The 15,271-nt window shown below is 48.3% G+C and overlaps 1 protein-coding gene across 3 annotated transcripts in view; it reads left to right on the top strand.

Annotated features, from left to right (window-relative positions):
- Positions 1-15,271, top strand: part of RHOT1 (ras homolog family member T1) — a 688,574-nt gene that overhangs the window by 532,019 nt on the left and 141,284 nt on the right. For all 3 annotated transcript variants that reach the window (XM_078654375.1, XM_078654374.1, XM_078654373.1), the window contains exon 17: positions 14,499-14,618. In XM_078654375.1, coding sequence (XP_078510501.1) covers positions 14,499-14,618 — 120 coding nt within the window. The remainder of the gene's footprint in view (positions 1-14,498; positions 14,619-15,271) is intronic.

The raw sequence follows: 15,271 nt of genomic DNA, 5'->3' as shown, positions 1-15,271 counted from the left end.
CAGGGCCCAGCAGCTGCTGGGGCTGGGTCTGGGATGAGCGCGCTAGCTTTTAATAACAATACACGAGCATATATACATAGCGCAAACACATAGCATTACATTGCAGTAGGCGTAGCAGTGGGTGGAACAGAAGGCGTGACGCGTAGCAGTCGCGAAAGATAAGAGTAAAAAGAAGGTGTAACTCAGACATGTGATGCAAACGTAACAGAATATGTCATGAATGGGCGGAAACATAGGAGGGGGCTACCTAAGGAGCCGGGACCTCTAACCTAATGGTGCGCGCAAACTGGCAATGACGTGTTACGAGGAGAAGCTGGGGGCTATGAACTCTGTACTAGGAGCAGAGACTAAAGTCTGGAGGGTCGGAGCGACATGTACCTAAACCCTATCTAGTATCTGATGTTTAGGGAACATGTTGATATAAACTAGAAGTCATGAGGGGAAAAGCTAACTGACTCTAAGACTGGAGCATGCATTTATTCTACATGTAGTGCGTGATGAAGAATATTAAATGACCATTAAATACAGTATTTCTCTTAACATGGAGCCGCATAGGCTAGACAATGACGGAAACTATTGATGCAGTTCAGTAGCTTAGGAATGCAGAGAAGGAGGACTAAACTGATAACTGGAATCATAACATAGTCTTGGCAGACTCAGAGGCAGAGCCAAGCTGCACCGGGCACTGCGAGGCAGGAAGTAAGTGAAAGGTCGAGGATACAGGTGGGGGCTGGATCGCTCCTCAGCGAGGCTTCAGGAGACAGGAGCTGAATCTAGTGTCCAGGCCCTGTTGAGGCCTAGAAACGGGGACTTTATAATGAAATAACGTGCACACTGAGAAGCGTGGCAACATTACTTTACATAGGCCTGATATTCGTAGTATTCACGAGGACTGGAAACTGGCATACTAGAGGAGGACACAACTATAATTGCGTCTTGAATCGGACATGGGGAATAACATATGCATATTGGTCATGCACACATAACATATGATGGATGACACGTAGGGACACAGAACATGGCAAAATTTACTTTTCCACAACCTCCCTGACTCCTCCCGCTGACAAGCACCAGATGCCATAAATTCTCTCCAGGCCAGAGCAAGAACTGCGCAAGTACAAGCTGACAATGAACCTACCACCAGCTGTATGACCCTGCGTTGCCTACATACCACAGATGTACCGGCATTGCTGTCGGTATCCTATCCACCTCCTTGGCCAGAGCACAGAATCTCCCCCTCTGCGAATGAGACCAAGCAGCAGCAATTTCCCTGTTCACACCAGGGATAAGAAGTGCCCTGAACGCCATATCATGCCTAATGCAGCCAAGAACAAACACCCGCAGCCACTTCACAAACTGCACATCCCTAGCCGACTGCTTGTTGATCATTTCCACCGCTGCCAGGTTGTCAATCCTGAACCAAACTTTCTTATGTGCCGCTTCCTCGCCCCACAGCGATACAAAAGTGGATGATGGACGGAGCGCTTGAACAAATCAAACACTCACCCCCAGTCAACTGATCTGGGTTTAATCCATCACCATTCTTTAGTTCACTCAGCCACCCCAGTTCAGACATGGCTATATGCAAATCAGTCTGACCCTGTGCCTTATGGGAACAGTCCAGCCCGAACTGCCAAGCCATGTCTTCCCTGGACCGGAAACAAGCATCCTGGGACCGGTTTCGGATTCATAATCCTCATCAGCCAGGCTATCTTGAATCCAGTGGCCAAGTGAACAAGGGACTCACGTCTGAGTATACCCTGCCACACTTAGGGCGAACAAAGCGATACAAAAGTGGATGATGGACGGAGCGCTTGAACAAATCAAACACTCACCCCCAGTCAACTGATCTGGGTTTAATCCATCACCATTCTTTAGTTCACTCAGCCACCCCAGTTCAGACATGGCTATATGCAAATCAGTCTGACCCTGTGCCTTATGGGAACAGTCCAGCCCGAACTGCCAAGCCATGTCTTCCCTGGACCGGAAACGAGCATCCTGGGACCGGTTTCGGATTCATAATCCTCATCAGCCAGGCTATCTTGAATCCAGTGGCCAAGTGAACAAGGGACTCACGTCTGAGTATACCCTGCCACACTTAGGGCGAACAAAGCGATACAAAAGTGGATGATGGACGGAGCGCTTGAACAAATCAAACACTCACCCCCAGTCAACTGATCTGGGTTTAATCCATCACCATTCTTTAGTTCACTCAGCCACCCCAGTTCAGACATGGCTATATGCAAATCAGTCTGACCCTGTGCCTTATGGGAACAGTCCAGCCCGAACTGCCAAGCCATGTCTTCCCTGGACCGGAAACAAGCATCCTGGGACCGGTTTCGGATTCATAATCCTCATCAGCCAGGCTATCTTGAATCCAGTGGCCAAGTGAACAAGGGACTCACGTCTGAGTATACCCTGCCACACTTAGGGCGAACAAAGCGATACAAAAGTGGATGATGGACAGAGCGCTTGAACAAATCAAACACTCACCCCCAGTCAACTGATCTGGGTTTAATCCATCACCATTCTTTAGTTCACTCAGCCACCCCAGTTCAGACATGGCTATATGCAAATCAGTCTGACCCTGTGCCTTATGGGAACAGTCCAGCCCGAACTGCCAAGCCATGTCTTCCCTGGACCGGAAACAAGCATCCTGGGACCGGTTTCGGATTCATAATCCTCATCAGCCAGGCTATCTTGAATCCAGTGGCCAAGTGAACAAGGGACTCACGTCTGAGTATACCCTGCCACACTTAGGGCGAACAAAGCGATACAAAAGTGGATGATGGACGGAGCGCTTGAACAAATCAAACACTCACCCCCAGTCAACTGATCTGGGTTTAATCCATCACCATTCTTTAGTTCACTCAGCCACCCCAGTTCAGACATGGCTATATGCAAATCAGTCTGACCCTGTGCCTTATGGGAACAGTCCAGCCCGAACTGCCAAGCCATGTCTTCCCTGGACCGGAAACAAGCATCCTGGGACCGGTCTCGGATTCATAATCCTCATCAGCCAGGCTATCTTGAATCCAGTGGCCAAGTGAACAAGGGACTCACGTCTGAGTATACCCTGCCACACTTAGGGCGAACAAAGCGATACAAAAGTGGATGATGGACGGAGCGCTTGAACAAATCAAACACTCACCCCCAGTCAACTGATCTGGGTTTAATCCATCACCATTCTTTAGTTCACTCAGCCACCCCAGGTCAGACATGGCTATATGCAAATCAGTCTGACCCTGTGCCTTATGGGAACAGTCCAGCCCGAACTGTCAAGCCATGTCTTCCCTGGACCGGAAACAAGCATCCTGGGACCGGTTTCGGATTCATAATCCTCATCAGCCGGGCTGAAGACGGCTGAAATGCCAGAAACCGGTCCTCGGAAGCGTGTTTCCGGTCCAGGGAAGGCATGGCTTGGCAGTTCGGGCTGGACTGTTCCTATGAGGCACAGGGTCAGACTGATTTGCATATGGCCATGTCTGAACTGGGGTGGCAGAGTGGGCTAAAGAACGGTGATGGATTAAACCCAGATCTGTTGACTGGGAGTGAGTGTTTGATTGGTTCAAATGCTCCGTCCATCACCACCCCCTTTTGTACCACTTTGTTTGCCATAAGTTTGGCAGGGTATGCTCAGACGTGAGTCCCTTGCTCACTTTGCCACTGGATTCTAGCAAGCCGGGCTGAAGACGGCTGAAATGCCAGAAACCGGTCCTCGGAAGCTTGTTTCCGGTCCAGGGAAGGCATGGCTTGGCAGTTCGGGCTGGACTGTTCCTATGAGGCACAGGGTCAGACTGATTTGCATATGGCCATGTCTGAACTGGGGTGGCAGAGTGGGCTAAAGAACGGTGATGGATTAAACCCAGATCTGTTGACTGGGAGTGAGTGTTTGATTGGTTCAAATGCTCCGTCCATCACCACCCCCTTTTGTACCGCTTCCTCACCCCACAGCGTCAATGCCAGCAGCACAGGAAAAGGCTCTAAAAAGGCAATGCCCCTCCCAGCATCTTTCAACCACTCAACCACTTCCCCGAAAACCAACTGCCTTGCCAGTATATACGACGACCATCGCTGCCTGCCGGGCCTGAAAATATTTGAACATCCCACTGAAAGTCATTGTCGCGTAACCAATGGTATTCTGTCAAAGGAATGCAAACTTGACCTCCGCATGCGCAGGTCCTCCTTCACACCAGCCAACAAGCGGATATGATGGTGAGGCAGCTGATGACCTGACATTGCACTTCCCAATCTCCTGCAAAAAGTCCTCACAGCCCTGACTACCTGGCAGGCAAAATTGATATAGCCCTACAAAACCTGGCGGTCCTTCGGTGTTAGTTTGTTTGCCCACCTTCCTTCCAACACCAACATTTTCGGTTTCTTATCAACCGGCCCCCGTGCCTGAATTCCTACTGAGTCAATTTCCATGCCTAAGAATGACATGATCTACATGGCCTCATTGTTCTTCTGGTGCCAAGGGCCAACCCCAGCTCCCCCAAGAGCTCATGGAAAGTGTCCAGTGCTACCTGGCACTCCGTGGAGCCCGGGGAACCTACAAGAGAAGACGTCTAAGTAGTGTATTACCAGCCTAGGACCAGTGTGCTGTGTAAAATACCCCTGTAAAAAGGTGCTGAAACACTCAAACAAAGCACAAGACATTGAACAACCCATCGGAAATGCCCTATTCACATACCACCGTCCTTCAAACCGGAACACAAAAAGACCCCAATCATCCGGATGTACGGGAAGCAAGCGAAATGGAGATTTTATGTCACCTTTCGCCATATCTGTAGTTGCGCCCTCGGTCACAACCAATGTCATAGCAACTTAAACTGGGGAATATGACACTGAGGCTGCCTTCTCATCCATGAAATCATTTACTGAAAATCCCTCAAGCCATGATAGGTGTTGTCTTAGTCTGTACTGACCCAATTCTTCTTTGGGAACCCCCCCTCCCCAATCGAAGAAACAATCAAATCATCCACTGGGCAGCCATCAAAAGGACCTGCCATCCCTCCTTCACGGACTTCTTTGTCCAACTTGTGTTGCACCCCTGCCTTATGTTCAAATGCTGACTTTGAAATTTTCGCCCACCGCCTCTGCTGAGGCCCCTTGTAAACCCAACGAAACCCCTCTTCAAAACTCTCCAACAGGACCTGTTCTGCTTCCAAACCCTCATCTGCCCTAGACCCTGACGCCAAAGCTGTTAGTCTGACTGGTGTAGGAGCTTTTGGGCCCATGCCCCTGAGATCCCTTACCTCCCCTACCCCCCGGGGATTATTGTGGTGGCCCAGATGTGCAAGCCCCTGTCTGTTGCCCCTGCTGGTTTTCTTGCGACCTGCCTCACCAACACCTAACCAAGCGGTGTTTCCTTCCGCACTGAGAGCACTCGGGTATGAACTTACAATAAATACTCCCTTGTGCCCATGCCTTCATTAAACTCCCCTCACGCTCCTGATCCTGACCGTGTAGCTATTGTCCTACCCACCCCTCCCCGGGTAGGCTTTCCCTGAAAGGGCCAGTACCTACAGGTAACCACTTGCGGTAAGTATAGGCCATCCATTTTACATTTGTCAACAGCACCTTAAGCCGCTCGGCCAGCTCATACCTCTCTTCCTTAGACCCTTCTTTGGACTGCACCTCCCTGTGGAGTAGCTTCAACATTTCAACGTATCCCCCCCCTTCAAACGTGCTCTTTTGTGGCCAACATCAAATGTGTACCTGGGAGCTTTGCTAGACCCATGTACAGGAGGTTTTTATTAAACTTTAGCTCTTTACTCTGTAAGGCTCTTTACCTGGCACCTCCCTCCAGTATTCATGCCACTCTCCACTTTAGTGCCTGATGCCACCACCTCACCAGTCCCCACACCTCGGCCTCTAACTTATTTACCCATGTGAAGCTTACCACCCGGCTCCTCCCATACATCTTCACCCTTTGTCTCCACCGACACCATTTTTGGTTTGGCCCGTGGAACAACCCTCTCACTCTGCTCTTTAACCGATTCACCTACGGTGCTTACCACCCAGCTCCTCCCAAAACGACTTCACCCCTTGTCCCCACCGACACCATTGTTGGTTTGGCCCGTGGTACAACATTCTCACCTGGCTCTAACAAGGCTGCCCGACCAGTCGCCGATCTCCATGCCATTTGCTCAACCGGGTCCACCGTCTGAGGAGCCCTCACCGAGGGGCCGCGCTCTCTTCCGGCCCCCAACGCCTCTGCCCTCCTGGGCTGCACCGCCTCCGGTGCCTGTAAAACACTAGGAGACACATGAGAAGGCACCCCCCTTCCTCATTATCCCTCCACTCCCCTTCCTCAGGGAAGTCTTCATAATCCAGTACAAACGATTGCTCTATCTGTAGAGGATCCATCAAAAACCCACACTGCGGGCCTCAGCCGACCCAACATTGCCTACACCAGCCCTAGCGGCCCAGTGAAAATACTCCTGGCGGGGGAGCCGACTGTACCCGCCGGTACTCCCCCTTGCGGTGACTGTCTGCAGCGTTCCTGTCCAGTGGCCCTCCTGACTTAGTCCTGTTTTACGTTGGGGCCAGCGAGGTCGCGCCTGACCTTTGTATGCTGACCGCGCCGGGCTCCCCCGCCGGTACGGAATGTGCCGCGCAAGGCTCCACCCTCCCTTCTCCTCATTGCATTGGGGCCGCACTTCGCCCTGCTGACTGAGTCCTGTTTTACGTTGGGGCCAGCGAGGTCGCGCCTAACCTTCGTGTGCTGGCTGTGCCGGGCTCCCCGCCGGTTCGGAATGTGCCGCGCAAGGCTCCACCCTCCCTTCTCCTCGGTGCATTGGGGCCGCACTTCACCCTACCGAGTCTGCTGACCTGCGGCGCTCCTCAACCTGTGAAAACCAAGTTTGGACTGGAGTGCTGGGAGCTCCCAAAAACTAACTGGCCTACGATCTCCCCTGGCCCAAGAACCACCCTCGAAAAACCGATCACCACCCTGCCCCCCAGAGCCAGAACTCACCGTACTTACCCGGGGCGGAGAGGGAGGGGTCCCCCTCCGCCACATCCCAACTCCACACAAACATCCTGAAAGAACCAGGCGCAGGGGTGGCCCCCGCGTGACAAACTCCCCTCTCACCCTAACCAGCCCCAAAAGACCCCAACCTCACCTCCTCATCACAATGACTGAAATGCGCCCTTTAAGGGGGTCTCATTCTGATGGGGGGTACTAAGGTACCTGTAGCCCCCCAACCCCAATGCCCCTAACCCCCCTTCACCCAAGAAGAAAAGGGATCTATGCTCTCCCAAGCATGCACCCCTGCCACCGGAACCAATTCCCCCTCTGAAAATCCAAAAGACCTCACCTCACCCTCTCCCCCCTCCAGGACCTGCTAAGGAGACACCCCCGAGGCTGAAACCCACCCCCCAACCTGGGCCTATTCCCCCTCCCCTGCAAAACTGCCACCCAATGGCACCACCCCCCACTAAAAGAAGGCGCAGGGGAAAAAAGAAAGGGGGTTTATAACATCCTTCTTACCCCAGACCTGCAGCCCCACAGATTACTCCCCGCGCCCCACCCCGAAAAAACCTGCCCAGGAATGAGGACTCACTAACGCAGCCCACTCCCCTTCACCACTCCCAGCTTCATGCGCCTCCAAAAAGTAATGGGCACCCGAGTCCTTGCTCATAGCTGCCAAGGTTTCAGATTGCTATGTGTGACATTTTCATAATTTCAATGTAATTATGAGTGACATTTCAACGACTAGGAGTGACACTTTCTTGCAATGGAAAAAATCAAGCAATGAAGATCAGGGAAACAAAAATATCAGAAACAAGGCCCATTTGAGTAACGAAAAAACTCTAAAAGACCTTAAAACTGATGCAAACGAATGTAGTGATATTAAAAAACTGTCACATATATTAATCTGAAAAACCTTGGCAGCTATGCCACAACAGTACGTGTTTCAATAGGTAGCAGGATAAAATACAGCTCACAGTAAAGATCAGAAATGAAAATAAAAGTGGGGCAAGCAGCGAATTAATGCAAGTACCATCAATGAATCGGCGCACGTACACAGAGGAGAAAGGGCAGACGTACTGTGCACACTCCATCTGAGAGACAAGGAGGCAGAAAGAGCTAGATTAACTGACACTGGGGCAGGCTTGAGAGATTAAGACAAAGGGGTATAAAGACATGGGAGACTGCCACTAAAACTTAATGCAAAAAACGGGGTAGAAAGGCATAGGGAACTCGCCCATCAACAGGGACACATTATAGGGCAGCTTAGTATCAATCCAGGCTAGGCCTCTCTCCCAGCGTTTGGGACCCGGTCCCAACAGGTGCCAGGCCCCAACAACCGCAACAACATAATGAACAGTTAGTTGGCGTGGATCTACCGATGTGCCTAATAGCGCGCTCCTTGGCAATTATATCATTAACATACACTGACAGACACTCGGTGGGTGGCAAGTGGTTACTAGTACTTACCAACTGTTCTTGATGGATCTTCAGCCAGGCAGCGTTGCTATCTGCCATTAACACTATTATAGGCTCTACACTTGTTACTTTACACGTTTTTATACTGCCACGCATGCCACTTATCCTCCTGTAATAAAGCACCGCGTTTGCTGTGTATTTTTGTTTGCTGACGATTGTCACTTTATTTTGCCTCATGTAATTATAAATTAACGTTTTGCTTTGTTGGAGTATTTGTAATTTTCTCCTCATCATCAGACAGAGTCAGTACTGTTCCTACAGTGAAGCGCTGACGGCGCCCCGGGTAGTCCGTGCAAATGCATAACATTATAAAATAATAAAACCATAATGAAGTCGGCTGACACTTAGTTGAGCTGGGCGGCAGCTGCCGCGGCGGGGGGGCACCGCCGCCGGGCCCTCGCAGTTTTATTTCCTGGTCACGGACGGTGGCGGCCAGAGCGGTGTTCTGTCGGCGGCCGGCTCAGCTGAGCTGCCTGCGGCGCTGCCACAGTCAGTGGTGGTGGTGAAGGTGCGCTGCAGACCCTGCTGTGTTTTAGCGGGGGGGCTGCACAGGGGGCCGCGGCGGGGGGCCATGCTTGAGAGTGAGGACTGCATCAGCATGCGCGCCGCCGCCCGCAATGAACCCTGCCTGCCTGCACTATCTCTCTAATCACCCGCCGCTTTCCTGCTTCCTCCGGATGTGACGGCCCATCCCAGGCCGGCACATCCGGATATAATTCTGGCGCCCTGTTGCGCCAGGTGCCGTGATTGACAGCTCTGAGGCTGTATCGACTGCGGGCAGGCCGGGCGCCGGCCGGCCCCCCTGCAGACTCAAGTTTCCAGGGCAACGGGACGGGAACACACTGAGTCGGACGACGTCACGCCGCGCGTCGGGACTCAGAGCAGCAGAGATTCGATACATTGTAGCGCGGCGGCGCCGCTCAGAGAGCTCAGCTCAGAGCTGCTGCAGTCTGTGGTTTCAGTTTAGGCACACACACAGAGTAGTCCGAAGTCGGCAATATGCGCAGGCAGCATTAACTCGTGAGAACTAGAGAGCCCGGGCCACAGGAGCTGCTGGCGGCGCGCCGCTGGCACAGGTGGCAAAATGCGTGACAAATGCATTCAGTGCGGTGATGCGGATCACCGCACTGATATGCGTGAGTGTCACACCAGTTGCGTGACGCTTGACAGGACTGCTTGCTGTACCCCATCCCCCTCCTTGCTAACTAAAGGAAAATCATTCCCAGATGAGACGGGCCGATAGCCAGCCGGTGCCCCCCCCTCCCTTAAACAAGTCAGCCTGGGGGGGGGGTAGAACGGTTGCCAAAACCCCCTTCCCCACCGCCGCCGCCGCATACAACGTAGCCGCTGCAGAGAGAGAGGTAGGCGCCGCTTGTCGCTCTGACCCCCCCACCCCCGCAGTTTCCCATCTGCGCGGAGGAAGAAATGACGTTGCTGGTGGGAATAAACCATATAGGTATGCCGCTGTGATATAAACTTATAAACTTAAGCCACCAGTAGGTAGGCGTAGTGTTCAAAACACCAATAAACCAGTTAGGGGTGTTCTACATAACACAAGACGGTTTTGACTACTGTTGATCGAGTGAGTCCCTCATTTGATTCACATAGAAGCAACTAAAACATTCAGTTTGCACCGATGGGCATATTTGTTGATTTACAGAGAAGTTTACATCCCTGGAATAGTGGGTTCAGGTGATAATCGGGTAGGACTGGAGTCTTTTTAAACATGTTTTGAGCACATTTAAACACACTTTTTCACTTAGGCTATAATATGTTGAGATGTGGCACGTTGTGAACTGATTGGCGGTAACGGTCGTTTCTTATGCTCAACTAGGTTAAGCATGGCAATCTTGGCAAGCGCGGATAATCTATTTGGAGCTCGTTTTTACAGCGTCAGCAAAGTAACACCTTTCACAACGTAGCAGGACACAAATACTTTTGAGCAGCAGCATGCACTAATCGCGTTAATTTGGAGGTGATGGGAAAGCCTGTCATGTTCGTGAAATTCTTGTTTTTCATCATGTTTGAACATATGTATTATCTGTCATTTGTAGAGTTTCCCCGATTAAGGGATTTCCCGAAATGCATTGGGAACACGGCATTGGATATACCACAAAGATTATTTGATTGTAATGCAATGCAGCATGAAGTTTGTAACACGATCCATGGGACATATCAGAAATGTTGATGATCCATTGTTTTTCGTAGATACGATCATTTAGGATAATTTTTATGAACTAAAAAATGAAATAACTTGTAACAAATCAGAATGAAGAATTGGTAATACAATGTTTTTTTTAATTGTTGAACCTTAGGGGCATGAGTAGCGCACCTTGGAAGTGTGTGACAAGGTTTGTACACACCATTTGGAGAATCGTATTCTTGAAAGTGCTAGTGTTCATACATGCTTTGCAAAATATGCAGTCAATCATTGTAAAGGACAGAAATAAAAAATCAAATCTGGACCCTACTATCCGCTACAAAATAGTGCCCCGGTGAGTTTCAGGTGTTCATTAAATATAATGATCACCTGGGTTATACATCAAATAGTCCTTAGTGGACAAATGTCAGTACCCAACATAAGGGAGGGAAAATGTTCATAAATCTAGAGTCTTTAGTCACAGAATAAACAAACAGAACAAAGATTGGTGTCCCACGGGAAAAGCAAAGTGGACCCCCACCGCTCCCCCCCTCCCCCCTCCAGAACTTAGTGTAATCTTAACAGCATAGGAGTTCCATCACCAACATGAGAAATCAGAGGAAAGGGTAGGGCGTTTCCACTGTATATCACCACAACAACGTTGTCATAGAACCACTTCCTTTCCTCCTGCAATAAAACAGCAAACGCCCATATGTTACATAAAAAACCTGAGGGGTAAAATCACAAATGGCCAGCATATTTTACATGAACCAGCAATCAGTTATCCTCCAGTTGCACCCAGAAGTCCACAGCTGTGCTCCATCCTAGGGGAACCCTTGGCCTCAAGGTCAATAATGTACCTAGAATCCTGTTTTCTAAGGGCCAAGGTCCTACTGGCTCCTCCCTCAATTTCTTGGGTATCTGTACATGATCCTGCAATGCTAAGATTGAGCCCAGCAGGCCAGCAACTGTCCTTTCGCTATTTATTTTCAGTATATGGTGTGTGAAGGTACACTGCTTGTTATGTGATCAAGGCCGATATCGACTAAATTCGTTGGCATGTCTGTGCACAAAAGACAGGATACCGATTCACACCACTTTTGCCCTGAGTGAGCATCTTTAAATAATGGACTTTGTGGCTGTGGATATAGCTATATTCATATATATATATTCACTGAAAAAACAAAGGTTAAAATAATGATATAGTTTAGTGAACATTTCAGTGGCAATGTTATGTTTTAAACTCATAAGATCTCTCAAATGTACCAGTTATAGTTATCTCTAGTAACTATACCTTGTGCGCTAAGATAACTATAACTTGTGCCTCCGCCATGCAGTCTTCTCATCAATTACGGTATTTCAAATGTTGCAGTGATGGTATCAGTGATGTCATACAACATGTCATGAGGGATTTAATATGTGGGGAATTATCTGTGCATGGTGAGGATGCAAGTTATAGGTAACCGTAGGGCACGAAAAGCCACTATGGTCCCCTAGTAACCCATCCCCCGGGGCTTGCTTTATTTATGAGGGGGCACCCCGAGCATAGTTGCCCCGTGCACCCCATCCTCAGAGGCCTGAGGTGCTTCCGGGTGGGTCTCCGAGTACCCAACCTGGGTATCCACCAAACCACAGTATGTTGGAGGACATGGGAGGGGGGGGGAGCACCAGGATCCCGTTACCCCCAGCCAGTTCTCCGCATGCACCCATCCTGGGTGCAGCGAGAGCTGCCATTGCTCCTGTCCGGCTGAAGCAGCTGTTGTTCTTTCTTCCCTTCAGGCTGGAGCAATGTGAGTTTTCCTGCCCACAAGAGCGTGTGGAGGGAACATTTTTAAAGCGCCCGCAGTGTGGGAGAAAACAAGCTCCAGCAGGAAATGCCAGATAGGAGCAGACACTAAATGTTTCCCCTACCCACGTTCTTGTTGTGAAACCACTGTGTCCCGAGGTGGGCTCCCTGGAACACATTAATGGAGCCAGTCCTTTGGGGGCGGTTGTGGTTCTCCCCTCCCCCTTTTTTTTAAAGAATTGGCTCTGAGGGATGGTGTCACTAGGGCTGTAAACAGCCTAAGAAGGGTGGGGCGCTCACCCACCTCCCTTTCGTTTCAATCTCGGCTTATTTTAAATGCTCACAGTGATTATTTTTTTTTAAACAATGTATCTTGGCCCTGGGGGAGGTCCCTTTGCGACACCTCCACCCCAACCCTCCCACATAGGGCTTAGGGGGTCAGGGTATCCCTACCCTGCCCCCTTATATACTCTTTTTATATGTAAACTCAAAGCAGGGGACTTGGGAAATTGAACAGCAATAGCGTGAAAACGACTGAACGGAATTGCACCAAATTTGACAGAAAGTTAGATCTTGGTTCCAGAAAGTATGCTTTTTGGGATTTGGTGTAAATCCGTACATTTGATTTTGAGAAACTGAGGTTCAGAACTTTGTGTACCTGGACAGTTATGTTCGCAACAGGCATGTGAGAGTCCACAATCACTCAACTTCAAATAATAAGTGAGATCTGATTTGCCTAGAGGGCTTTTTAACCCCATTGGCCGTCTCGCTCTTCCTCTTGAAAACTTCTGCGTTAGCTCACACTCTTGTTCGTTGGCCGCAACATGAAGAGAAAAGTTCCAGCCACCATTTCAGGGCACTGGGACTCAGTCCTCTTGTTCTGAAAAATTAAAAGATAAATTGCATTAAGGGGCAGGGTAGGGGTACCCTGACTCCTAGACCATGTATGGGGGGGACATGCTCAGAGATCTCGCTGGGGCCTGTCATTGGTAAGGAAACACTCGCAGGTCTTTTGCGAAAGCGCGCTGAATCGTCAAAGTTCATAGGTAATGAATTATTCACAATAAAACACTTCATTGATCATTGTAATCTAAATGTTTTATATAACATCTATTATCCTACTTAAGCAGAAAGCACTAATTCATATTACACTTAAACCTCCCTAATTTTCAGTTTTCTTCCATGAGAGACGTCGCAACCCATTCCTGCATTCTCTTTTCATTGCTTGGTATTTCCCGCAAGAGACACGAGGGAGTGAAAAAGAAACAAAAAATATGTAATGCAATGCAAAAATAACTAACAGTTTTCTTTACAAAAAGAACACTACATTGTCAAATACTGCAATGCAAACAATGTGATATTTTACATTAAAAGAACGTAGAAAATCGTAACAAGAAAAAAAACGTTAAATTTACGTTATAGTTAGCTCTGGTTCTGAGATCATACTTAACGTTAAAAAAAGACTATACGTTCATTAAATAAACGAAAGGTCAAAAACTCTGTGTTACCAAATTTGAATGATAGTTTTATGTCTTAAAAATGTAATACAGGTCGTCTTTCTTGTATGTTGATAATCCGTCAGCCACAGGGGTTATAGATCTGAACTAATTCTAGTGTCTTCTTTGTTTGCAGCAAAGAATATTGGGAAACAATTCAGGGATATGTTATCGGGTATACTGTACATGCTTCTTGTATAATAATTAGCAGAAGTGCATTCATTCTGACTGGCATCATAACACTGTTCCTCTTCCTATAAAGGGTAGGTGTTCGCTCTGTCATTTAAATGAGGCGCTCTGGGTTGGGCTCCTGAGGAGTCGTTTTTTAAACTCTACCTAGCCGATAACCAGAACTCTAAAGTAAATGCCCAGAGTTAAATGAGAGCAATCTCACAATAATTTGAAGGCATAAGGCAGTGTAGAACTATATTTTGTAGTGTATGTCTCACAAATATTACGGTTCATGCTGGGGAGATGTTATGTACTGCAAAGCTACATCATTTAAGATCTTCAATTACAAATAAGTGCCTGATCTTAGACATTTTTAACTTGAATGTTGTCATAAAATTTATAAGGCTCCTATCTCAAGCTGGTTTTTTTCTATTTATTTTACTTTAGTTGCATCATCTCCCGGACTCTGAATTTCTATCTACAGCTGATGTCATGTGTGATGCTGTTTGCCTCGTGTATGATACCAGCAACCCTGCATCATTTAAATATTGTGCCAGAATCTTTAAGGTTTGTGTTTTGTATTACTTATTTCAGAATAAATGGAGCAAATTGCCTTTCAGACTATTATCAGCTTTTGTATCACCATAAGCTATTCAAGTACAGGTATGAATCCAGAACACCAGTGGGCTGAAAGTTTGGTCTCGCAAAAACGTTCACTGTGGTTGGAGGAAGGTCATTTTTTAGGATGGATGTTGGATGTTGATGTAGTTTGTCAGCCATTCAAAATGGTATGACTCTTGTCTAAGATCACTGTCTATTGTTACAAAAAAGTCGTTTTGCAGGCTTAATGTCTTATAGGTTCACCATGTGACCATCCTAGGCTTCTTAATTGGTTTGCAGTTATGAAAGGGGATGTGTTTTGTAAATGCTGTCCTCTAGATAAAATGATCAGAAGGTACTATCAAAATATGGAGCATTGTGGGTTTCCAGTTAATGTTAGATAAAACATGCCATAATGCTGGTTTACATTAAGCTAGCTTTACTCACTAGATATTAGTGAATAGCTATGTTGGGCATCACCAGGTGAGGTGGGATCAATGAAAATAAGTCCTAACCAGAATGATAATGTTTGAAATGGAGGCAATGTCACAACATTGTCTGGCCTAGGTTAGCAAATGTCATTGCAGTCTTGTAAATGGAATGTTGGACATTCTTGCGCT

Source organism: Lissotriton helveticus, chromosome 7, assembly GCF_964261635.1.
Source record: "Lissotriton helveticus chromosome 7, aLisHel1.1, whole genome shotgun sequence".
In the NCBI taxonomy this organism is placed as follows: domain Eukaryota; kingdom Metazoa; phylum Chordata; class Amphibia; order Caudata; family Salamandridae; genus Lissotriton; species Lissotriton helveticus.
Note: the sequence above shows the minus strand (reverse complement) of the source record. Positions and strands in the feature narration are given on the sequence as shown.